Genomic DNA, 23,839 nt, shown 5'->3' with positions numbered 1-23,839 from the left:
GATTACAGAAGATGATAGAAGACAGTGGTGGGAGAGGGTTGGAAACCCAGATAGTCAACACAGGCTGTGGTGGGCCACTGTAGTAGTAAATCACTTTAAATAGCCCACAGAAAGTGTGGAGCCTAGGGATACTGTGGTAGGCAATTACATGGAAGCCTTCAAATGAGACATTTCAACTCAAACTTCTAATAAACACTTTTTGGAAGGTACATATACACACACCAGAATAAGACCTACTGACAGTCATTTGATGCTAGATACCAACCCAACACTCAAATACTCCCCATTGCAACTCTAAAAACAACTTAACTGGTCAAACTAAAAAGGTAAATTAATTACATGAAAGAGAATGGACACTCACACCAGGGAGGTCTGTCAGAGCGCTGTTGTGGGGATACGGAGGAGGAGAGGACTCTCTGAGGCATGTAGGAGTCCACCGACGGCTGGTTCTGAGAGTCAAACATGGCCGACAGAGCTGTGAGGAGAGAGGAGAGTGGTTGACAAAGGACTGTGAGGAGGAGAGTGGTGGACCCAGGGCTGTGAGGAGGAGAGCGGTGGACCCAGGGCTGTGATCCAGTAAGCGTTTCATTAACCAGTGATATCTTATATCTGTCAAGTCAAGACATTTCCATGTGGTTTTCCTGTGTGTGTGTGTAACAGTCCATTACCTCTTGTGGTCCTGGAGTGGGCATCTCCACCAGTCTCACACACGGCAGTGATGAACTCATCCACCTGCTTGAGGGACAGCGAGTTGTGCAACGTCTCCAGTGGGTAGATGGAGGGCACCATGGAGCAGCCTTCAAAGCCTGCAGTCAGAGGGGAAAGACCCAGGCCCGCAGCCCCACCACCCTTCAGTCAGACTGGGCTAGGAGAGGTGGTTAGAGGGGTCTCTGGAACAGGCAGGACCACTACTACAGCCAAAACCACCTCCCCAGTCCCCAAGGTCAGTCACTCACCCCACTGCAGTCATCACCGGCCGTCCTAGTTCTGGATGTGGAGCGCTTGGTTCCAGCCCTGCACTATCAGCTGATCACAAAGATTTCCATTTGTTTGTTAGTGCTGGGCTGGAACCAAAGCCTGCACACCAGGTAACTCTCTGGAACTAGAGGTGGAAGGTGAACACTGCCCTAATATTACATTGTATTTCTGCTACGGTTGGTTTCCACACAAACAATAGTGGGGGCAGAGACACTGGACATGTCTGACTCATGTAACCACATACAGGAGGAGTCACAAGTTTGGACACACCTTATTCCAGGGTTTTTATTTTCTACATTGTAGAATAATAGTGAAGATATTAAAACTATGAAATAACACATATGGAATCATGTAGCAACCAAAAAAAGTGTTGAACAAATCAAAATATATTTTAAATTTGAGATTCTTCAAAGTAGCCACCCGTTGTCTTGATGACAACTTTGCACACTTGGCATTCTGCCAACCAGATTCATGAGGTAGTCACCTGGAATGCATTTCATTTAACAGGTGTGACTTGTTCAAAAGTTCATTTGTGGAATTTCTTTCCTTCTTAACGCATTTGAGCCGATCAGTTGTTTTGTGACGAGGTAGGAGGGGTATACAGAAGAGCCCTATTTGGTAAAAGACCAAGTCCATATTATGGCAAGAACAGCTCACATAAGCAAAGAGAAACGACAGTCCATCGTTACCTTAAGACATGAAGGTCAGTCAATGCGGAAAATTTCAAGAACTTAGAAAGTTTCTTCAAAAGCAAAAACCATCAGGCGCTATGGTGAAACTGGCTCTCATGAGGACCGCCACAGGAAAGAAAGACCCAGAGTTACCTCTGCTGCAGAGGATAAGTTCATAAGAGTTACCAGGCTCCGAAATTGCAGCCCAAATAAATACTTCAGTGTTCAAGTAACAGACATCTCAACATCAACTGTTCAGAGGAGACTGTGTGAATCAGGCCTTCATGGTTGAATTGCTGCAAAGAAACCACTACTAATGGACACCAATAATAATAATAAGAGACTTGCTTGGGACAAGAAACAAAAGCAATGGACATTAGACCAGTGGAAATATGCCCTTTGGTCTGATGAATCCAAATTTGAGATTTTTGGTTCCAACCGCAGTGTCTTTGTGAGAAGCAGATTAGGTGAACAGATGATCTCTGCATGTGTGGTTCCCACTGTGAAGCATGGAGGAGGTGGTGTGGGGTGCTTTACTTGTGACACTGTCTGTGATAAATGTAGAATTCAAGGCACACTTAACCAGCATGGCTACCACAGCGACACGCCATCCCATCTGGTTTGCGCTTAGTGGGACTATAATTTGTTTTTCAACAGGACAATGGCCTAAGCCACACCTCCGGGCTGTGTAGGGGCTATTTAACCAAGAAAGAGAGCGATGAAGTGCTGCATCAGATGACCTGGCCTCCACAACCCCCCGACCTCAAACCAATTGAGATGGTTTGGGATGAGTTGGACAGCAGAATAAAGAAAAACCCCTGAATGAGTAGGTGTGTTCAAACTGTTGACTGCTACTGTACAAGACAGATCTAATTCAAGACGACTGTACAACACAAAAAGCATCCCTTACCCCAGGACACTAACAGGAGAGTAAAGATGCGATCACACAGCACTGTGAGTATTAATCATGGCTCGGCTATATAGGTGGGTTTCCTACACAAGTCTCTGAAGAAGGCGCCCAAGCCGACATATGTCCCATAAATAAATACATACTCGGATCAATGCAGACATAGAGTGCTCCTTTTTATATATTGTCACCTGCTGAAGTGTCCTGGGGTAAGAAATGCTATTTGAGATTTTCCAGTCCCTCAGTCGATTCCCTTTTCTGTCCAGGCTGGGTTGAAGCGAGTTTGGGTACGTTGTCCATCTACTGTACAACACATTTTTTATCCATTGTAGTGGACACACGACTCAAACCATATCCAGGAAGCAAGACAGACATGCACCGTCTTTCACACTACTGTGCTGACCCGAACTGTACTGACCCGAACTGTACTGGTTTGAATATTTTCATTACAGCCTTTTTCGGCCACTATGGTGGATGTGTAACCAGGGCAGTACAGTTCAGCTCGACTCAGTAGTGTGAAACGGGTTTTATTGACAGTCAGTAAAGCACCAGAACACTACAGATCATACAGCCCAAGGTGTCTACAAAGCAACAAATCAGTCCAGTTGATAGACCATCCATTCACTGTTCACTGCAATCCGTGTACATTTCACATCAATCACGAAAAACAGTTTACAACCAAGTTCACTCTATTGGATAGAAAAGCATTAACCAAAGTCTACACCAACCAGACAGGGATGCTGTTACTATGCAGAATTGAACTGCCACACTGTTTGAGTATGTTGTATCAGGAACATCCTAGTGGGCAAAACTGCTTGAACTAATGTCATTATAACCAGAAACTAGTTGATATGTAATTGTCATTTTCTAGTAATACCTCAGTAGTTGTTTCATCTCAGACAAGTGATCTAGTCATAGGCTGTGCAGTTTTATACAACACAATGGGTTTCATTTCAGACAAACAGCATCTGACAACATCCATCCACTAGCTCAGCTACATTCCAAACTGCAGCCAGGTCCTGGTTCAAAGGATCTACGTTGGCAACAGTCACTCAAATTAAGACCATTAGCACTAAAAAGAAGCAAGATCAAATAAGAACTGAACTGCAGGGAGGAAATAAGATTGTTAAGATAACTAATGCAAGACACCTGAAACGCCAAACCACACCAATGACAAGCCGCTCTGCCTAAAGTCGCAGGCAAGCATGCGTCAAACAAACCCCCGAAGGCAAAGCGGCAAAAGTCAACTGCGGCGGCAGTAACTAGCAGCACACCAGTACCAAACGAAACCTCAGATCTGCAAGCAGTACAGCAGAGGGTTTAAAGGGCATAGGAGGGCAGGGGGTTGAAGAGGGGCTGGGGGGGCTGACCGTAGAAGTACTCTAGGGGGTCTTGGCCAGAGATGAGCCAGTTACGGAAGAGGCGGAGGTGGTAGGAGCACTGGTTGAGGTGGTGGGCCAGCGCCCCGTCCAGAGAGAGAGGGCGGCACAGGCTGGCATCAGTGGAGAAGCGCCTCAACAGCTGGGCAACGTGGTGCTCCTCCAAGGGCTCTGGGGAAGGAGGAGAGAGGATAGGACGGATGGAGCAGGGGAGGCGGAGGGGGAATGAGAGTAATAGGAGGATAGAAAGTAGAGGGGGAAGAGAGTAATAGGAGGATAGAAAGTAGAGGGGGAAGAGAGTAATAGGAGGATAGAAAGTAGAGGGGGAAGAGAGTAATAGGAGGATAGAAAGTAGAGGGGGAAGAGAGTAATAGGAGGATAGAAAGTAGAGGGGGAAGAGAGGAAAGAAGGACAGTAAGGGGCGGGTAAAATGAGGAGAGGGAGTGGATGAATGACACAGCAGAGGTAATGGGGGGGACAAAGAAGAGGTATCACCCATTGTGTGGACAGAGTGGGAGACTGGCAGGAGGGGAAGAGGCATCACCAATGTGCGGACAGAAAGGGGTGACTGGGAGGAGGGAGGGAGGAGAGGTATCACCCATTGTGCGGACAGAGATGGGTGACTTGGAGGTACAGTAAATTACTGCTATTTCTAACAGCCAACCTTCTCCTGTCAACCATTCCATTCCTCCATGCTCTGGACCAGCTACCAGAAATGGCAAAAACCTTCAAGCAACATTCAGCGGATCCAACCCAATCATCCCACAGGTTTGCACAAAGACCTCAGCTAAATCTGCTCCATCCAACTGTCAAACTCCAAAAGACAGAATAGCGTATCACATGGCTCCACTGCAATCTCATCTTGGTTACGGAAAAAGCTCTGGGATACAATCTATAGGTTTAGAAGACAGAAAAACAAATCCAATGAAAATCCACAGAGGAAATGTCAATATTGCATTTGTATTTAATGCATTTAATTTGTTAACAGCATTGACTAGTTTCAAGTTGAGACCACATGGGAGCATTTGTGATAGAACTGAAGACATTTAAACCGCTGAGACGTGGAGCTACACATGCTTAGGTATGTCACATATGTTTGTGTCATTGTGAATACATTGAAATCCTAGAGAGAAAATAACTCAATCTGGTGTCCAATAAAAATAGACTACACGAAAGCGGTCCAGGGTGCATAGCGGTTTTTGCCGTGCCACAATCATTTAGTACAATCAATCCTGTTTGACAGGTTGCATAAAGCTGCAGTTGGATGTAAACCTTAGCCTCATTCATTACTGTACCTGACACAGGCCACCACAGAGGGGGAGCAGCCACAGCACACGTGTCATCCTGTGTCCCTATCAAAGTCAATATATACACACAGTTGTGAATTGACATGCTTCAAGTTGCTTAAAACGAAACAACTGTCATTCAAAAAAAATCCCATAAAAGTAATTAGGTGCTGTGTTCATGTACTGGAATTACATTTTAGGGCCCTCATTTATAAACGTTTGGTATGCACAAAATATACCCCGAAATATGAGTGAGACAGTTTTCCTTACCTCCCCGCAAACTTTAGGCCATGCATACACACATTTTCTAGTGGTTGTATAGCAAGCAGACAAGTATTTTGTGCAAATACAGGATATGACGACGTTCTTATCCAAAAAACGACTAAAAAAACTGGAATATCTAACAAGAGGCAGCCATTTTCAATTAGTGAAAAGAGCGGAAAATCTTTTTTTATTTTTGGAATCCAAAACAAAACTCAGACATAGGAATGTATTTCTTATTCATTTTTTTATAACCATTGTAGAATATATTCCTCACCTTTTCTGGCTGTGATTGGTTACTTAGGGAATATGAACCTTACAACAAATGACCACGGTCATCTCTCATTGAACTGGACTGAATATCCTAGTAGTCCTAAACAGACAGACTATGTACAGTATTTCAACTTCTGCTTTGAGATCCCATAGGCAGTGCAGTATATAATACACAGTCCAAATGAACAGGTGGTCTTCTCCAGAACCTGCTACTCTCCAGAAGAGCCTCTGCTCTCCAGCAGCGTTGGCTCCAGTGGTGGCAGTTACCCAAGTACACCTGTCCTTAACCAACATCCCCAGTCAGAATACTGGACCCCACAGCGCCATCCCCACAGTCAGAATACTGGACCCCACAGGCAGTTCCCCAAGTACACCTGTCCCTAACCAACATCCCCAGTCAGAATACTGGACCCCACAGGCAGTTACCATAGTACACCTGTCCCTAACCAACATCCCCACAGTCAGAATACTGGACCCCACAGACAGTGGTAAAGTACCTGTCCCTAACCAACATCCCCACAGTCAGAATACTGGACCCCACAGGCAGTTCCCCAAGTACACCTGTCCCTAACCAACATCCCCACAGTCAGAATACTGGACCCCACAGGCAGTGGTAAAGTACCTGTCCCTAACCAACATCCCCACAGTCAGAATACTGGACCCCACAGGCAGTTCCCCAAGTACACCTGTCCCTAACCAACATCCCCACAGTCAGAATACTGGACCCCACAGGCAGTTACCCAAGTACACCTGTCCCTAACCAACATCCCCAGTCAGAATACTGGACCCCACAGGCAGTTACCCATGTACACCTGTCCCTAACCAACATCCCCAGTCAGATACCCATGTACACCTGTCCCTAACCAACATCCCCAGTCAGAATACTGGACCCCACAGGCAGTTACCCAAGTACACCTGTCCCTAACCAACATCCCTACAGTCAGAATACTGGACCCCACAGGCAGTTACCATAGTACACCTGTCCCTAACCAACATCCCCAGTCAGAATACTGGACCCCACAGGCAGTTACCATAGTACACCTGTCCCTAACCAACATCCCCACAGTCAGAATACTGGACCCCACAGACAGTGGTAAAGTACCTGTCCCTAACCAACATCCCCACAGTCAGAATACTGGACCCCACAGGCAGTTCCCCAAGCACACCTGTCCCTAACCAACATCCCCACAGTCAGAATACTGGACCCCACAGGCAGTTCCCCAAGTACACCTGTCCCTAACCAACATCCCCACAGTCAGAATACTGGACCCCACAGGCAGTTACCCAAGTTCACCTGTCCCTAACCAACATCCCCAGTCAGAATACTGGACCCCACAGGCAGTGGCCAAGTACACCTGTCCCTAACCAACATCCCCAGTCAGAATACTGGACCCCACAGGCAGTTACCCATGTACACCTGTCCCTAACCAACATCCCCAGTCAGAATACTGGACCCCACAGGCAGTGGCCAAGTACACCTGTCCCTAACCAACATCCCCACAGTCAGAATACTGGACCCCACAGGCAGTGGTAAAGTACACCTGTCCCTAAACAACATCCCTACAGTCAGGATACTGGACTCCACAGGCAGTGGCCAAGTACACCTGTCCCTAACCAACAACCCTACAGTAAGAATACTGGACCCCAGAGTGTGAAGTGTGCTCAGAGCAGGTAATCTGCTGTTTTCATGTGTCAATCTAATTATAATTTTCTCCAGGTATTTAGTGATTAGACATGGAGTTCCTCCTGACTGCAACGAAGGCAAGACTGTAAATAAAAGCCTTAATTCCAGGTGTTGGAATGAAAACCTACAGCAGGGTTGGAGAGCCCTGCAGGATACACTACATAGACCCTCTGAAATATACAGTTGATACACAGCAGTCGGTTTTGTGTTGTAGTTGCCTGTGTGGCTTATTTGGTAGAGCATGGTGCTTGGTGTGGGTTTGATTCTTCCTGGGGGCACTTGCACAAACATTTATGCACACTTTGGATAAATGAGCTTCCAAAATGTCTCTTGAAAACCAGTTCTTCCTTGACAGTATTGCAAAGAAAATGTCTAAACCCCTGCAATACAATAATAATGTTTAAATGTTCACTACATAGCTTGTAGACCCAACCAGGAGGAACACATTTTCATAAAAACAGAAGAGTGATTAGAATTCTCGTTTTCTGTTTAAAAACATTTGACTTCTGTTTGGTGCCCACTACCCAGTGAATATAACCGGTGTCTCAAGGAAAGTGTTCAAAAGCCCAAGGTACTGAAAAAGGTCCTGGAAAACAATAAGCTAGGTATTTCACAAGCACAAGCAAACACATTGGTCATATGCAGATTCATCCATATCATGACAACCATACCTGGTACAAAACAAAAAACACAAAAAACACATGAACCCTTTCCCCGTTTAGCAGTAACCACCAATCGTTCTGTCCCAGTCAAGACAGTTTATTCAGTTATCCAGTCACCTATTCAAGTGTAGGGTATAAGTTGTAGCTTAGGTTGCCAATGCAGAATATTAAATGAGAATAATGGGGACTGAAGTCACAAGAAACAGGGGAAGGGTTAGGAGTTGGTGAGGGTTTTTGGTTGGTGTTTTTAAGAGATGGTTTCAATACACATCGTCAACATAAATAGATGTGTGTGTGTGTGTGTGTGTGTGTGTACTTACATACACACACTTCACTGACAAACATTGAATCATTAGGTGAGGGTGACCATGTTGTAACAAAGAGAATGTGGGGTAGTGATAAAGTGAATGGGTAGACAGCAGAAAAACTAAAAACCCCAGAGGGTTGGGAAACATGGTAGTAACGGCCACGTGAAGTAGAACCGAAATGTACAAATAAAGAGAGATTTCCAAAGACATGCAAGACACACAGAGGTGGAGAAGTGGAAATATACCGGAAAGAAGCAGACGTACCATTAGTCGGATGCTTTGCAAACGACACAGAAAATCTCTTTACTGCCGGCATAGACAACAACTCTGAGGAAATAGAGAAAGGTCACTAGTGTTACCATCGGTCACAGAACACCTGCAAAGGGTTTGTGTGTGTACACTGGAGGTCTTTGTGGGAGGGATGTTAACTATTTCAAGAAGAGTTTCTGGCGTTCGGTACAGTGGGAAGCATTTAGGGGCCATAGCAGAAAAGTCCACAAGTTACTCCATGTGAAGTGTTTGTGGTTCTAAGAGGAGTTAAGATTTTAAAAAAGGGACATAAGAGGGACAGGCAGGCAGGATCTTTTGTAGGATCACGCTACATGGGCTATAATTGACATGTGTGTTAGAAGTGCGTACACTTTCAAGATCAAATTATAGGCACATTGGATGAAAATCTCTCATGGTGACAGGACGAAATGAGACGGCTGGAAATGTAGGAGATGGAAGACAAAAAAGGAAGACAAAAACCCATTTCCCATCTTGACAACAATTAGGGACATTTAGCGGTACGTATGATGTAGGCCTATACACGCCCCCAACCCCAACCTCTCCCTTCAGATGTGTTGCATCCCAAATACAGGAGGAGATCTGGTGCATTAGATTTAGCTTGCCCATTCCATTGTGAATTAGGTTATCATCCCTCCAGGTGTGCCACGGTGCTGGGCAAACTATATCAAAAGCTTGGAGTATTGTTCGAAGTAACAAAGCATCAAGACTGACAGCAGCAAAATACTGCTCAACACAATCATGTTTCTGGAAGGCCAACTTCAGACACATGCACACACACACAAGCACTAATCATGTCAATATAAGTTCTTCAAAAGGGACCATGTATGAGAACACCAAAGATCACAGTGATCTCCGATTCAGATGTTTTCATGATCAGTAACAAGAGTAAGGACACAAATGATAGACTTAATGGAACAGCAGACATGAGTGTGACTCGACACTGAGTGAGACGCAACAAGACAACTGAGAAGATGGCAGCCCAATAGAAAAACAGCTATGACAACATCACAGTGACACCATGTGGACAGCCAACTACATCGTCCCATGTCTGCTGGTTTAGACAACACAAAAGACAATGAACAACTCAAAAGCTTGACCGCTACGTAAAGTTGGTATGTACAGGTAAACACAAAATGGCATCTCTTGACCGTCAATGACAGCAATTAATGACGAGGGCGTCCTCTCCATAAAAAACAACTGTCATTTAGGCTCAAACAGATCCAAGTACAGAATGGCCTAATCACTCATATGTGTGCGTCGTGATATCAGCGCAAATATGTGCACATATGCAAATATGTGTGTATTGTAAGAGCAAACATGGCCAAGTAAGAGTATGGACAATGGCATACTGTGCTCATCATTGAATGAGACTTCTGCTAAATCAACTACTGGGACTTTCTACTAGAGCTCCAGAGCCATCTGCTGACCGAGTCTCATAAATACATTCAACTCTGATCAGGAAACCATGGGAACGTTCTAGAAATAATTTGAAAATATACATATAAATAAGTCTTACAAGTCAACATTATAAACAGGCCTACAGATTTTTTTTTTCTCCATTCAACCGAAGATAATTTATACAGCTTTGACATTTAACCTAGTTTCTACTGGACACTTGATATGGAAGCACGACAGATATTTCACATGAAGTCTATACAGATATTTCTTAATTATACTGCAGCACTATGTGCCAGCAGGTTGATATTGAAGGAGGCAGGATACCTACAGTAGTGAGTCTGATAAAGTGTTCGGTTAGCCTTATTGCGTGTAAATAGTTGTAAGACCATGTGAAACATATATGAACCATGCAACAAATATGAGACCACAACAGTGGTGTAACATGTGGTTTAGGTCTCAGGGTTTCTAAGGGAATGTGTTCAGCTGTGGCTACTACCTTGTGGCCCCAATTGTTCTTTTCAGGCTTTGTGCTTTGCTAGTCTAAGGAAGAAATGCCATCGTCAACTGACAAACTTATGTTCCACATTCCAAAAATGTCAAAGCTCCTTAACCTGGGTGTCACACTGTTTCTACGTGTATCAATGCAGGCTACATCGTGGTCTTGGCAAGACAACTTGGCTACTGGCTAGAAATGACCATTTTCACACTATCGTGCCGACCCGAACTGTGCTGGCTTGGATAATTTATTTTCATATTTTTCCTTTACAGCATGGTTCCAGCAACTACGGTGGATGTGACCAGGCCAGCTCAGCTTAGTTTGGCTCAGTACGGTTCAGCTCAGTAGCGTGAAAAGCACCAAGGTGCATTACAAGAATGAAGGGAAACCTGCCCTGCTTGGTGTGCGACTATGCAATGTGAGGGATGGTATGGAGGTCTGGTGACCAGCAGTCTAATGCAGGGTTAGACAACCATGGTCCTAGATAGCCACAGGGTATGCAGGACCAGGGTTGCCCACCACAGGTCTAACAATACCCATCCACAGTGTGTCTCTCTAAGCTAGAGGAATTAGAAACAGTGTGCCTCTCTAGGCTAGAGGAATTAGAAACAGTGTGTCTCTCTAGGCTAGAGGAATTAGAAACAGTGTGTCTCTCTAGGCTAGAGGAATTAGAAACAGGATCTTGGCCACATACCGTCTTTATAGGACAGGCTGCCTGAGGAGAACTTTTTCCGGTGTGTGCGTGCGTAGTCCTGCAGGTTGGGGGCGCTAGAGGAGCCTCCCAGGACAGTGGTGCTGAAGAGTCCCGCACACTGAGATCCTGTGGGAGGGGTGGGGGATTTAGTCACCACAACACAACATGCAGTTATTCAAACAATGCTCTGACTCAGTTAGCATGAGGGGAGAGAGGTACTTAGCAGACCTGGGTTGAAATCCTATCAAATACGGTATCTGGGCTTGTTGAGCTTGTCTGGCGCAAAGGAACCAACAGAACAGTTTTAAAGTGGAAACCGTGGGCGGCAGGTAGCCTAGTGGTTAGAGCATTGGGCCAGTAACCAAAGGTTGATAGATTGAATCCCTGAGCTAACAAGGTAAAGATTTGTTCTACCCCCAAACAAGGCACTGTTCCGAGGCAGTCATTGTAAATAAGAATTTGTTCTTAACTGACTTGCCTAGTTAAATAAAGATTACATTTTTTTTTAAATGTATAAATGTATAAATACAACCATCTGGCACTCACTCTAGGTAGACTAGAGCTAACACCACAAGTATTTGCAAGATTTCAAATAGTGTTTGAACCCAGGTGTAGTAGTCACATGACTCCCCATACCAAGGTCATTCAACATCCCGACTCCTAACCTATGCAAGGCCAAGGGAACTACTGTAAATAGACTTATTATGAGCCACTAGGCTTATTTAATACCCTTTTCACAATAGCGCTCCGACCAGACCTTACTGGCTCTGATAACAAGTGATTCAGCTGGTAAGAGAGTGACGCTAGCAATGTCAAGGTCGTAGGATCAATTCCTAAAGGCATCACTCACACGCATATGAAATGGAGGCACTCACTGTACTGTAAGTCACCTTGGATAAAATAATCTGCCAAATGGAATATTATCATTATATTTAGATTGTGATTTTCACATGATCCTTTCCAGCACAGTTCCAACAACTATGGTGGGTGCGTAACCAGGCCAGCATGGCTCAGCTTGGCTCAGATGAGTGGTGTGAAATGGGTTTAAGTCGGTACATGTCACTTCCTAGTTACACAGATGCGGTCGAATATAATGCCAGCTTTGCACGCTTCACTATTTCTTCTAAAATAAGTTGACATTTTTTGTGCACACGTGTATTTGTTTGGTTTACACATCATTTTACTTTGAAGTGAAAAATCTAATAGTCTTCTTTTGTAAAATAAATAATTATGGCCTGGCCTAAATTACACAAAATTCTAATTAATTTTGTTGGAGGCAAGTGATTCTTGTTTGTGTGTAATTTATTTACTTAAGTTGCTGGTGCCTACCTGGTAAAAATAGCCATTCAATCAGTTTTTAAAATCTTTGACCTCCATTCAAAAAGCAGGAAAACACCATTGAGCAAATGGAACCCTATTCCTTCCTAATATGGTGTTCATGACCGTGGCCCAGCTGATTCAATGTTATGAAGCTAATATTAGCATTCAAACCAGTAAGTTCAAAGTAAGTTTCTCAATTGTTAGAAAATCCAAAATGTGAGTAGATGCACTTGGAAACTCAAAAGAATTGTCATTAGGATGGTTAATCATAAAAACATACATTTTTACCAAAACTCTGATTAAAAAAAAAAAAAAAAAAAGAAAAAGAAAAATCAGTGACAAGATAACTACACATCCCAACAATCTTAAAACCGAAAACCTGGCTACCACTTGAATAGGCCTCTAGCACGGTCCGCATGCGCCTACAGTAGCTAGGCCTGCCTCTAGCACGGTCCGCATGCGCCTACAGTAGCTAGGCCTGCCTCTAGCACGGTCCGCATGCGCCTACAGTAGCTAAGCCTCTCTAGCACGGTCCGCATGCGCCTACAGTAGCTAGGCCTCTCTAGCACGGTCCGCATGCGCCTACAGTAGCTAGGCCTGCCTCTAGCACGGTCCGCATGTGCCTAGCTCGGCCTGCCTCTAGCACGGTCCATTTACATTTACATTTACATTTAAGTCATTTAGCAGACGCTCTTATCCAGAGCGACTCGGTCCACATGTGCCTACAGCAGCTAGGCCTCTCTAGCACGGTCCGCATGTGCCTAGCTCGGCCTCTAGCACGGTCCGCATGTGCCTACAGCAGCTAGCCTCTCTAGCACGGTCCGCATGTGCCTACAGCAGCTAGCCTCTCTAGCACGGTCCGCATGTGCCTAGCTCGGCCTCTAGCACGGTCCGCATGTGCCTAGCTCGGCCTCTAGCACGGTCCGCATGTGCCTAGCTCGGCCTCTAGCACGGTCCGCATGTGCACGCACGTCCGCATGTGCCTAGCTCGGCCTCTAGCACGGTCCGCATGTGCCTAGCTCGGCCTCTAGCACGGTCCGCATGTGCCTAGCTCGGCCTCTAGCAGCTCGTCCGCCGCATGTGCCTAGCTCGGCCTCTAGCACGGTCCGCATGTGCCTAGCTCGGCCTCTAGCACGGTCCGCATGTGCCTAGCTCGGCCTCTAGCACGGTCCGCATGTGCCTAGCTCGGCCTCTATGTGCACGGTCCGCATGTGCCTAGCTCGGCCTCTAGCACGGTCCGCATGTGCCTAGCTCGGCCTCTAGCACGGTCCGCATGTGCCTAGCTCGGCCTCTAGCACGGTCCGCATGTGCCTAGCTCGGCCTCTAGCACGGTCCGCATGTGCCTAGCTCGGCCTCTAGCACGGTCCGCATGTGCCTAGCTCGGCCTCTAGCACGGTCCGCATGTGCCTAGCTCGCCTCTAGCACTCCGCATGTGCCTAGCACGGTCCGCATGTGCCTAGCTCGGCCTCTAGCACGGTCCGCATGTGCCTAGCTCGGCCTCTAGCACGGTCCGCATGTGCCTAGCTCGGCCTCTAGCACGGTCCGCATGTGCCTAGCTCGGCCTCTAGCACGGTCCGCATGTGCCTAGCTCGGCCTCTAGCACGGTCCGCATGTGCCTAGCTCGGCCTCTAGCACGGTCCGCATGTGCCTAGCTCGGCCTCTAGCACGGTCCGCATGTCCGGCCTCTATCCGTGTGCCTAGCTCGGCCTCTAGCACGGTCCGCATGTGCCTAGCTCGGCCTCTAGCACGGTCCGCATGTGCCTAGCTCGGCCTCTAGCACGGTCCGCATGTGCCTAGCTCGGCCTCTAGCACGGTCCGCATGTGCCTAGCTCGGCCTCTAGCACGGTCCGCATGTGCCTAGCTCGGCCTCTAGCACGGTCCGCATGTGCCTAGCTCGGCCTCTAGCACGGTCCGCATGTGCCTAGCTCGGCCTCTAGCACGGTCCGCATGTGCCTAGCTCGGCCTCTAGCACGGTCCGCATGTGCCTAGCTCGGCCTCTAGCACGGTCCGCATGTGCCTAGCTCGGCCTCTAGCACGGTCCGCATGTGCCTAGCTCGGCCTCTAGCACGGTCCGCATGTGCCTAGCTCGGCCTCTAGCACGGTCCGCATGTGCCTAGCTCGGCCTCTAGCACGGTCCGCATGTGCCTAGCTCGGCCTCTAGCACGGTCCGCATGTGCCTAGCTCGGCCTCTAGCACGGTCCGCATGTGCCTAGCTCGGCCTGTACTATTGTCCATAGTACATTTGACATTTTAGTAATTTAGCAGACACTCTTATCCAGAGCAGTAGTGAGTGCATACATTTTCATACCGGTTCCCCGTGGCAATCAAACCCACAACACTAGCGTTTCAAGCGCCATGCTCTACAAACTGAGATACACGGGACTAGTACCTAGCTAGGCCTCTAGCACAGTATCTAACTCCAGGTTCTATCAGAAATCGACAGTGAGCGCACAAATGCCACCCCTCCCTCTACCACCATAGGTTTTAATGACAGTTGGGGTGATATAGGTAAACACAGTTGCCATAGCTACAGTGAAAGGGAAGGATTGGGTAGTTGCCCTTAGACGCTGCTCTTAGGTTCATTTTGCATTCCCCCCACTAACGGTTAAGGCTAGGATTGGGGAAGGGGAAACTAATCCTAGATCTGAGCGTGTTAGGGAGCAGAGAGGAAGGAGACACCCACCTAGACCACTTTGCTTCATCTCAGGGGACTGGCGAGAGCAGGAGGGGAAGAGACGGTAGCTGCCTGCTTTGGATGAAGACGTCTCCGACAGGACCTGGGGTGACACACACATTATATGGTAAGGAGCAAATTCAGAGCATTTGACACCATACACAGATCTCCATCACTGGCTGCCAGACTGAAGGACCACATGTGACCTCTGCCAAACAGACAAGTAACTCAGAGCAACAACACAGCAGGAAAGCCCTGGCTTATGGATGCATCCTAACTCACGGAACACAAAAGTCTTATAGTATATCTCTATAGTCAAAAGACGCTTGCAATCCTGGACTCATCTTTCACTGCTGCTACCATCACTACAACTACTCCAACCGCTGGCTTTATTGACAATAGAAGGTTGTGTGTGTGTGTGAGAGATTTTACCTCCATAGACCCAGTCTTGCGGTTGCGAATCAGAGGGGATCTCCGGTGGATGCCCATTGGCTCAGAGAGTGGTAGGGCCCGGTCGGGCTCGTCACGTGATAGATCCTCCAAGCTGCCAGGGTCTGTCTGTTTCTGATCATTCTGAACCAGGAAGAAGGGTGCCACAGACATGGGGCGGTTGCACACAACACATTTTAAAAAAACACTATATACCATACCCACACTTCACAGGGCATTGATGTACCACTATGGGCACTTTCACATTTCCCTGTATGATCCGGAAGCTAGATTGTTTGGTACCCTGATCCGCGCTATAAAGCATGTGTGAAACTCAAACAAACCTTAGTTGAATGAATCCTGGACCTGCCAGAGTGGTGGGTTCAAGATCCAGGACCAGAGTACCAGGCTTTGTGACACAGCAGCCAGAGTAGCGTTAAACTTCTGCCCGTTGTAAACAAGCTAGCTTGCTAAGTCATGTAGAATGTACATCTTGCAAATTGCACCGTGAAACGGTTATTTTCAGTTCTTGTTAAACCATAACATATTTTGTAGAATTCTCAGAAATGCCTCAAAACCAAACCAGGGTAGTGACTTTCATATGTGAAAACATCCTATTAAATTAACATTAGGACCAGACATTAAACCCTTACCTCTGCGGAAGCGGGACGGAAGCCGAAGCCCATTGGTGCCTTCTCCTCCTCCTCGCAACCTTTGACCCCAGGGCTGAAGTGAAGCTCCACATGGAAACGCTCCTCTGACGACGGGTCCTGAGGGACAGCACAGAGAGGGCTTAGTGAAAGAAAGGGAAACAGACACACACCTACTACAGAAACACACACCACTACCTTGTTGTTGTCCTCATACAGCATGATAACTATCTGGGTCATGTAGTTGAGTTCAGAAACGGCACCAAGGTAGTCCATCGCCCGCTTCCACTGCTGATCCTTCTCCTCCTGTCACACACACACCAATTATTGGATCAAATGTAGTTCTGATGCTGTTGTTCAGGGAAATGTAGTTCTAGGTCACCGTAGTTCCTCTGTGGTAGTTGTGTGCTTACGTCGAGCAGGCCTCCGTAGCGGAAGGTGCTGAGTAGAGAATGGACGTGACTCTCGCTGGTGAAGTACAGACGTGTCCGCACGTGGCGACCTGGTGACATCACTCCTCGAGAATACCTGAGTCGCCAGAGAAACAGAATATCAATGTTTTATTTAAGTTGCCGTTAAACATGGACCGTTTGAACAAAGACATATGTGGGACATAATTGACTGAGCTACAACTTCATGTTGCAGTTGCCTTTAGATGCAGATCTAGGATCAGCTCACCCTTTCCAAATCTTAACCATTCAGAGAGAGGAAACGCAACTGACCTTAAATCAGCATCTAGGTGCAACTTGACTATTGCTGCCCTGCAAGTCAAGACTCACAGTGGATGGAGTTTGTTGACTGACTCATCCTCATGGGTCCTCTGGAGGTCCAGCTGGATCTTCTTGACCAGAGGTAGGCAGTAGGCATACGCTATGTCCAGCTTCTCCACTTTGTTAATGCCGTATTCCTGAGGAGAATACACAAGTCGTGAGAATTACTCCCTGCCTAAGACACACAGTGGTCAGAGCGTTGCTATATACAAAGTCTGGGAGTATATAAACAGTGACTGGTATCCATCAACAGTAGGTATGAGGATGTCAGCCAGAGCCTCTGACAGCCTGTTCCAGAGTATCCATCTACCGCTTACAACTGACCCACCCAACTCTCCCTCTCTCATCTGTGGTATGATAATATCAACGAGGGCGTGTGACAATCTGAACAGCTGCAGAGTATCCATCCATCTTTCCAAACATCCATGCACCCACCCTCCCACCCAGTTCTCTCCACTCCATCTATCCACTCACCATTCCATCCATCCACCCCTCCTTTCCTCCCTCCCTCACCTGTGGTATGATGATGTCGGCGAGGGCTCGGGACAGCCTGAACAGCTCCAGTGTGTCCTCCAGGCCCAGCGTGGCGTTGTGCTGCACGTCGTACTTCACGCAGTCGTAGATATCCGGGATCTTGCTGATGTCGTAGCGGCCGCTCTTCATCCGGAAGTCCCGCTCCAGCTTGGACCAGCGCTGCAGCATCAGCTCCAGAGTCTCACTGTGGTACAGCTGCAGGTCTGACGGTCAGGAGGAGAGGAATAAAAGGAGATGGAGGAGAAGGGGAAGTAGAGGGCAGGTAGGAGAAACACAGTAGTCTGGGATTGGTACGGATCAAATCAAATTGTATTAGTCACATGCATCGAATACAACAGGTGTAGGTAGACCTTACAGTGAAATGCTTACTGACGAGCTCCGAACCAACAACACAGTTTTAAAAAATAAAAAAGCAAATAAGAAATAAAAAAGTAATTAAAGAGCAGCAGTAAAATAACAACAGCGAAACTATATACAGGGGCGTACTGGTACAGAGTCAAGGTGCGGGGGCACCGGTTAGTCAAGGTAATATGTACATGTAGGTAGAGTTATTAAAGTGACTATGCATAGATGATAACAGAGAGTAGCAGCAGATCCACCTCGCCTTGTGCTGTATTGATTGCCAATGTATGGTTAGCATTCAACATTGTACCGAGCTGAAATAACACCATGACAGTGCTATACTATGTTAACATAAGGGTGTACCTGCAGATTTGGGGTCCTCTAGTCTCTTGCGTATCTGGGAGGTGAGACTCTGGATGAGTGTGTAGACCTGGTCACATGTCACCACAGGGTTCTCCACAATTCTCATAGAGTTAACCACAGAGGAGGCACCTGTAGGGGCCAGCTGGATGGATGGATGGACACACACACACACAACTCGCTAAAGAACATTATGCAATAATGAACAGCTTAGAACATCTAAATCCACTTTGCTTTCATTACAACCAATTACAAAGCCCAGAATGATCAAAGAGCAGAGCAATAACATAGAACAATTTCCACCCTCCTGTAGCAATTACTAGTTTCTATACATCATCTCACTCACGTATGATTTAGCCTAGCTCCAGCTTGATTTAGCCTAGCTCCAGCTTGATTTAGCCTAGCTCCAGCTTGATTTAGCCTAGCTCCAGCTTGATTTAGCCTAGCTCCAGCTTGATTTAGCCTAGCTCCAGCTTGATTTAGCCTAGCTCCAGCTTGATTTAGCCTAGCTCCAGCTTGATTTAGCCTAGCTCCAGCTTGATTTAGCCTAGCTCCAGCTTGATTTAGCCTAGCTCCAGCTTGATTTAGCCTAGCTCCAGCTTGATTTAGCCTAGCTCCAGCTTGATTTAGCCTAGCTCCAGCTTGATTTAGCCTAGCTCCAGCTTGATTTAGCCTAGCTCCAGCTTGATTTAGCCTAGCTTCTGTCCCTTCCCATTCAGTAAGACTCATTAAAAAGGAAACTAAAAGCTTCAGAAAGGATTTGTGGAAAAGGGAGTTTGTTCCGCTTGCAAACCTCATTAGGATTAAGCCCTTCCGGAGGCTAGATTTACTTTAGACTTTGTAACAATGCCCATTTCTTTTTCACAGCTTGTGTCTGTAATGGATGTAAGTATGGTGATCTACCTATGCTTTCCTGATAAGACTCATGTCAGCACCCAAAGTTAATGCCTAGGCCTGATAAGACTCATGTTAGCTCCCCAAGCTAATGCCTAGGCTAGGGCACACAGAAGACCCGAGTTTGATACCTGAGGCACAAAACCAATGAAAACTTCCTGAAGCGGAGTGAATGGGCAGGTACTATCTACAAGCCTGTTTTTGTTTTGCATCACACAAGTTTTGCTACGGTGTGCCCTGAACACTACCCAGGTCGGTTGCACTTGGTGATCGGCTGAGCAGGAATTCAATAAAATCAATTACCCTATCGTAGTCCTCCTCTGTGAACTCCTGGTCTTTCTGCATGATCTCGTGGAGACGGGCCTTGACGCGGTGCTGGCAGCCGCTAAGCGAGTCGCTGTCGTTGTCCAGCAGGCCGTTCATGTTGGCACTCTTCACCATCTGCACAAGGATGGGCGTCAACTCTCCCTCTAACGCCAGCAGACCCTGCCAGGCAAACACTCAGGTAAACACATTTACACAAAGAGCTTTGACCTCTAACCTCTGACCCCTGTGACACTTAATGGTTACCTTGGCGAAAGCTGCGGCAGTCATCTGCACTCTGCCCTCGTCAGACGCATAGATCTTGAGGTCGTGTCGGTACGTGCTGTGTAACCGTAGCAACCCGCATCCAGGGAACCCAGCATAGTCTCCTAGAACGACAGACAATGATCAGATGTTTTTTTCAGTGAACATAGTTGGCAACAGTGTTTTGGTGTGTGTGTGTGTCTCACCTTGTCCTCCGGGGTACATGCAGCGGAAGGCCCTGCCCAGCTCTTCAGCCTGTACCCTGCCTGCTGGGGTCAGCTCCCCTCCCCACTTCAACACCAGCAGCAGAGAAGGGCACTCCTTACGTGTGTCTGTGGAACACCACATCAGCTTAACTAGCAATCAATTCAATCCTACGTATCGTAAAACCTCAATTGAATGCCCAGGCTGGCTTTAACTGTGTGTGAAGGCGAGTTTGGTTGGAAACCAGTACGTATTGTACTCAGGCATTTAATACAATTCCTATCACTGATAGCACAGTTTGAAATTGAAAACACTTGTTACAAATTAGCACACAAAGCATTTGTTACAAAAATGAAAATTACGCAAAAGTAACTAGATAACCTACCTACCACTCTGATAAAACTCACTAATTGACAATACCGACAGTGTTTTTGTCATGCAGGGCTCAAACATCTAGCGCTAGGTAGAGAAACAATGGTTATGAACTGGAGTAGAGTCGCAATTTGATGTGTTCATGTGACGAGAAACTGATACCCAGCTCTTACTAGAGACCAGTGTTTTTTTGCTGGATTGTCAAGTGATATCTGGCTACCGTAAGACACTGATGCTTGCTGGAGGCTTGGCGCGTAAGGGACGTTTTACGATGGAACACTTTTTCCACAAATGCAACTCAGACATATAGTGCATGGTGCTGGTGGCTGGGGGAAAGCTGCCCCCTTATGATCTAAGCAGTAGAGGTGAAATGCTTCCTCCGTTTTCTGCTTCCTACCTTCCTCCTCGCTGGATGTTTTGGGCTGCCCGTGGGGCAGGTAGGTGATCTGCACTTTTCTGTTGATCCCAGAAAAGTGGCCATACCTGGAAAAGACAGGAATAGAAAAAAAGGGAGAACCATGTGTTATAACTGTCCATGTTCAGTCTATCATGCATTTAATAGCCTGGATGTCAGTCTGTTTCTGCACCAGCCAACTTGCCATTGTCTAGTTAGCTAAAACGTGCCTGGAAATCAAGGACTACGCAATGATAGTGTTGTTGAACGCAGAACCAGTTAGTCACTGACATTTTTTTTAACAGCCTCAACTTTGTTCTGGCTGCTTGTAGATCATTTGTCATTATCATAAACTAGTTACCAGTTCAAAGAGAACTGATTCACTCTTCCTCAATCTTTCAAATGTCTAAGAATTACATCTGATTGGTCTAACCTACAGGTTCCATACACTACTTCACAGTGTTGTGATTGCACAGACAAAACTGGACATTATGTGCGTTGTCCAGTTCATATTTTTCCACAATCTAGTTTTGATAACATTTCGATAGAACTACAATGGCCCAGAAAGTCAAGAAGCCCCAGGTGAGATGTTGTGCCTAATAACACGTTGGCCTAGTTAGACATGTCACTCACATCTCCAGGACGGTCTTCAGCTGCTCCAGTTTGGATTTCTTCTCTTCGATCTCACAGTCTTCTCTTCCATCACCCAGTTCTAGCAACAGTTGCCGAGCTATGTCCAGTACCTCCTAACCACACAAAGGAAATGGACAAAATGACAAAGCCATCAGAGAGATGGAATAGAATGTATTACTTTGAGGTATTACTTTGAGGAATTTTTTTTAACAGTCTTGTGGTTTACACAAACAAAATGGACAGTTGAAATTAGCTGTGTCAAATGGGATTCCTACATACAGCTTTGACCATCTAAACACAGGAATTGATACATTTGCGATCAAAGAGCGGCGCGATGGCCATCTAAGTGAGTGAATTCTTTCAACCCACATTTAGCCAAGTTAGTTATATCTTACTAAGTACAGATGTAGTCAAATGAAGAGAAAAATCAATTTACAATTGTTTTCTTCTTCTTGGTCCTATGCAGTTGTTAATCAAACACACATATAAACAAAACAAAAATTAAAATTAACAGATTTTAGAAGTGAATCATGCAATAGTGCCAATATATTTGACCGCATCTGTAAGTATAAGTTAACTGTAAATAATACATCTGGCTAACAATCCCTCCTACACTCATGCGCAAGCTACCGTAACACGTTTCCAAAAATGACGAAGTGGCCATAGTTGTGTTTACATTTGACCAAAATGTGACGCACTCTAATCCACTTTCCATGCGCATTGTCCTCCAAGGAGGAAATTATTTCCAGTCTCGTGGTTAACAAACACATGGACAAGTAAAGTTAAAAAGTTAAGTAAAGTCAGCCATGTAAAATGTGATTCACACAAACATGTGACAGGAATTGATTTAATACTTGGCTGAAGTGAGTAAAATAACAAAGATCAACAGTGAAGTATATCCCCTAAAGGGCTACATACTATAGAAGAAACAAGGAAAGAGGATATAGTTTGTATAATATCAACCTTCCAGTACAAAAGCCTTTCAAGACCAGAAAGGCCTTTGTACTGAAACGTTGAAACGATAATGCCCTCTTCTCGTGTGGCTTTGTTGGTCGCTCATTCTATTTAGTTACCTGCAGTTGTTTTGGCTTCTTCAGCTTCAATTTCCCTGTCTTGTAACCCCCGTATTTGTCAAACAATTCAAAAAACCTATTGAAGAAAGAAAGACATTGTATTTTATACCAAATGTAGTAAAAAATAAATAATAAATAAATAGATCAAGTCACTTAATTTTGTATATTTACATTTTAGTTTTTTAGCAGATGCTCTTATCCAGAGCGACTTACATGAGCAATCAGGGTTAGGTGCCTTGCTCAAGGGCACGTCGGCAGATTTGTTAAAATCTAGTTTGTTTGGGATTCGAACCAGCGACGTTTCGGTTAATGGCCAATAGGCTACCTGCCGAGTTGTCATGGAACAGTGGATGTCATGAAACTTAATGACTGGTAATTTGTCAGGATTAATATGACACGGTTGAAAGATTTAAGAGTTAAATAAAGGTTCAATTAAAAATGTTAAACACAATTAAGGGGTCCTTGACGATCATGACATCTAAGGCATTACACCTAGACTTTACACACAGGGTTACCAAAGAACTCACATGGGATTCCGCACTTCCATCTTCATCTTTTGCTTAGGAGTTCGGTCTCCGTGGCGGATTATTGCGATGACACAGCGTAACTCCATCCTGATTGGAGGGAATGTGACAGTAAAAAGGAATATGAGTGAACAATGATGGTAGGTCGAGGTAATGACTTTTACCCCATCACTGGTATGTCTAAATAAGCAGAAACTTCACAGTGAAGCCAGTTATCTTTGAGACAGCAGTGGTTTTGATGTTGTGGCTACAGTAAAACTGTACATTTGTCTACCTCAAAGTTATTGCGCCTACAAGTTTGTCTTGGCAACGTTTTACCGATCATATGCACTAACATACTAGTCTGTGTGTGTAAGACTCACATGGTGCCAGATGTGGTTGGGACGATGGGGATGTCCTCAGCCTCAGTAGGGATGGACCAGGGGATGTGGAACTGAGGAGCTAGCTCCCTCATCACTATATTACTGCAGAGGACAAGACAAGGAAACAGTTCACATCATAGAAATACATTATGGTCAACATACAGTCAACATTTACCAACATCTGGATCTTCTGACAGATTATTAACTTCTATGTAACTAGTGAGATAATAATAGCAAGTCATCTGTAGTACCATTTGTTTCCCCACTGACATTGCTGAATGCTACTTTATTGAGGAAACATGTTCTTACTATGACTGAAATGTGGTTGTTCCACCAAGCTATCTTAAGATGAATTCACTAACTACATGTCGCTCTGGACAAGAGCGTCTGCTAAAAATAAAAATAAAAATAAATAAAAAACTTGAAATGATTCAGGATCAGCTGTCCCA

General features: G+C 45.8%; 1 protein-coding gene across 6 annotated transcripts in view; it reads right to left on the bottom strand.

Moving 5' to 3' along the window:
• The window catches only part of ppip5k1a (diphosphoinositol pentakisphosphate kinase 1a), a 48,689-nt gene that overhangs the window by 4,047 nt on the left and 20,803 nt on the right, over positions 1–23,839 (bottom strand). The window contains exons 10-31 of one of the 6 annotated variants that reach the window (XM_046333033.1): positions 23,391–23,492; positions 23,032–23,118; positions 22,505–22,580; positions 21,432–21,544; positions 20,802–20,887; positions 20,035–20,160; positions 19,832–19,953; positions 19,565–19,747; positions 18,371–18,512; positions 17,645–17,868; positions 17,141–17,268; positions 16,775–16,889; positions 16,560–16,667; positions 16,365–16,481; positions 15,715–15,855; positions 15,292–15,385; positions 11,289–11,414; positions 8,674–8,736; positions 5,231–5,287; positions 3,927–4,106; positions 669–806; positions 362–475 (exon numbers count right to left, since the gene is read on the bottom strand). In XM_046333033.1, coding sequence (XP_046188989.1) covers positions 362–475; positions 669–806; positions 3,927–4,106; positions 5,231–5,287; positions 8,674–8,736; positions 11,289–11,414; positions 15,292–15,385; positions 15,715–15,855; positions 16,365–16,481; positions 16,560–16,667; positions 16,775–16,889; positions 17,141–17,268; positions 17,645–17,868; positions 18,371–18,512; positions 19,565–19,747; positions 19,832–19,953; positions 20,035–20,160; positions 20,802–20,887; positions 21,432–21,544; positions 22,505–22,580; positions 23,032–23,118; positions 23,391–23,492 — 2,642 coding nt within the window. Of the gene's footprint in view, positions 1–339; positions 476–668; positions 807–3,926; positions 4,107–5,230; positions 5,288–8,673; positions 8,737–11,288; positions 11,415–15,291; positions 15,386–15,714; positions 15,856–16,364; positions 16,482–16,559; positions 16,668–16,774; positions 16,890–17,140; positions 17,269–17,644; positions 17,869–18,370; positions 18,513–19,564; positions 19,748–19,831; positions 19,954–20,034; positions 20,161–20,801; positions 20,888–21,431; positions 21,545–22,504; positions 22,581–23,031; positions 23,119–23,390; positions 23,493–23,839 lie in introns of all 6 variants that reach the window. The other 5 variants (XM_046333038.1, XM_046333034.1, XM_046333036.1 and 2 more) reach the window with 5 other exon arrangements.

The sequence above is a fragment of the Oncorhynchus gorbuscha genome, unplaced genomic scaffold (genome assembly GCF_021184085.1).
Source record: "Oncorhynchus gorbuscha isolate QuinsamMale2020 ecotype Even-year unplaced genomic scaffold, OgorEven_v1.0 Un_scaffold_333, whole genome shotgun sequence".
NCBI lineage: Eukaryota > Metazoa > Chordata > Actinopteri > Salmoniformes > Salmonidae > Oncorhynchus > Oncorhynchus gorbuscha.
This window is presented reverse-complemented; position numbering and strand designations above follow the sequence as displayed.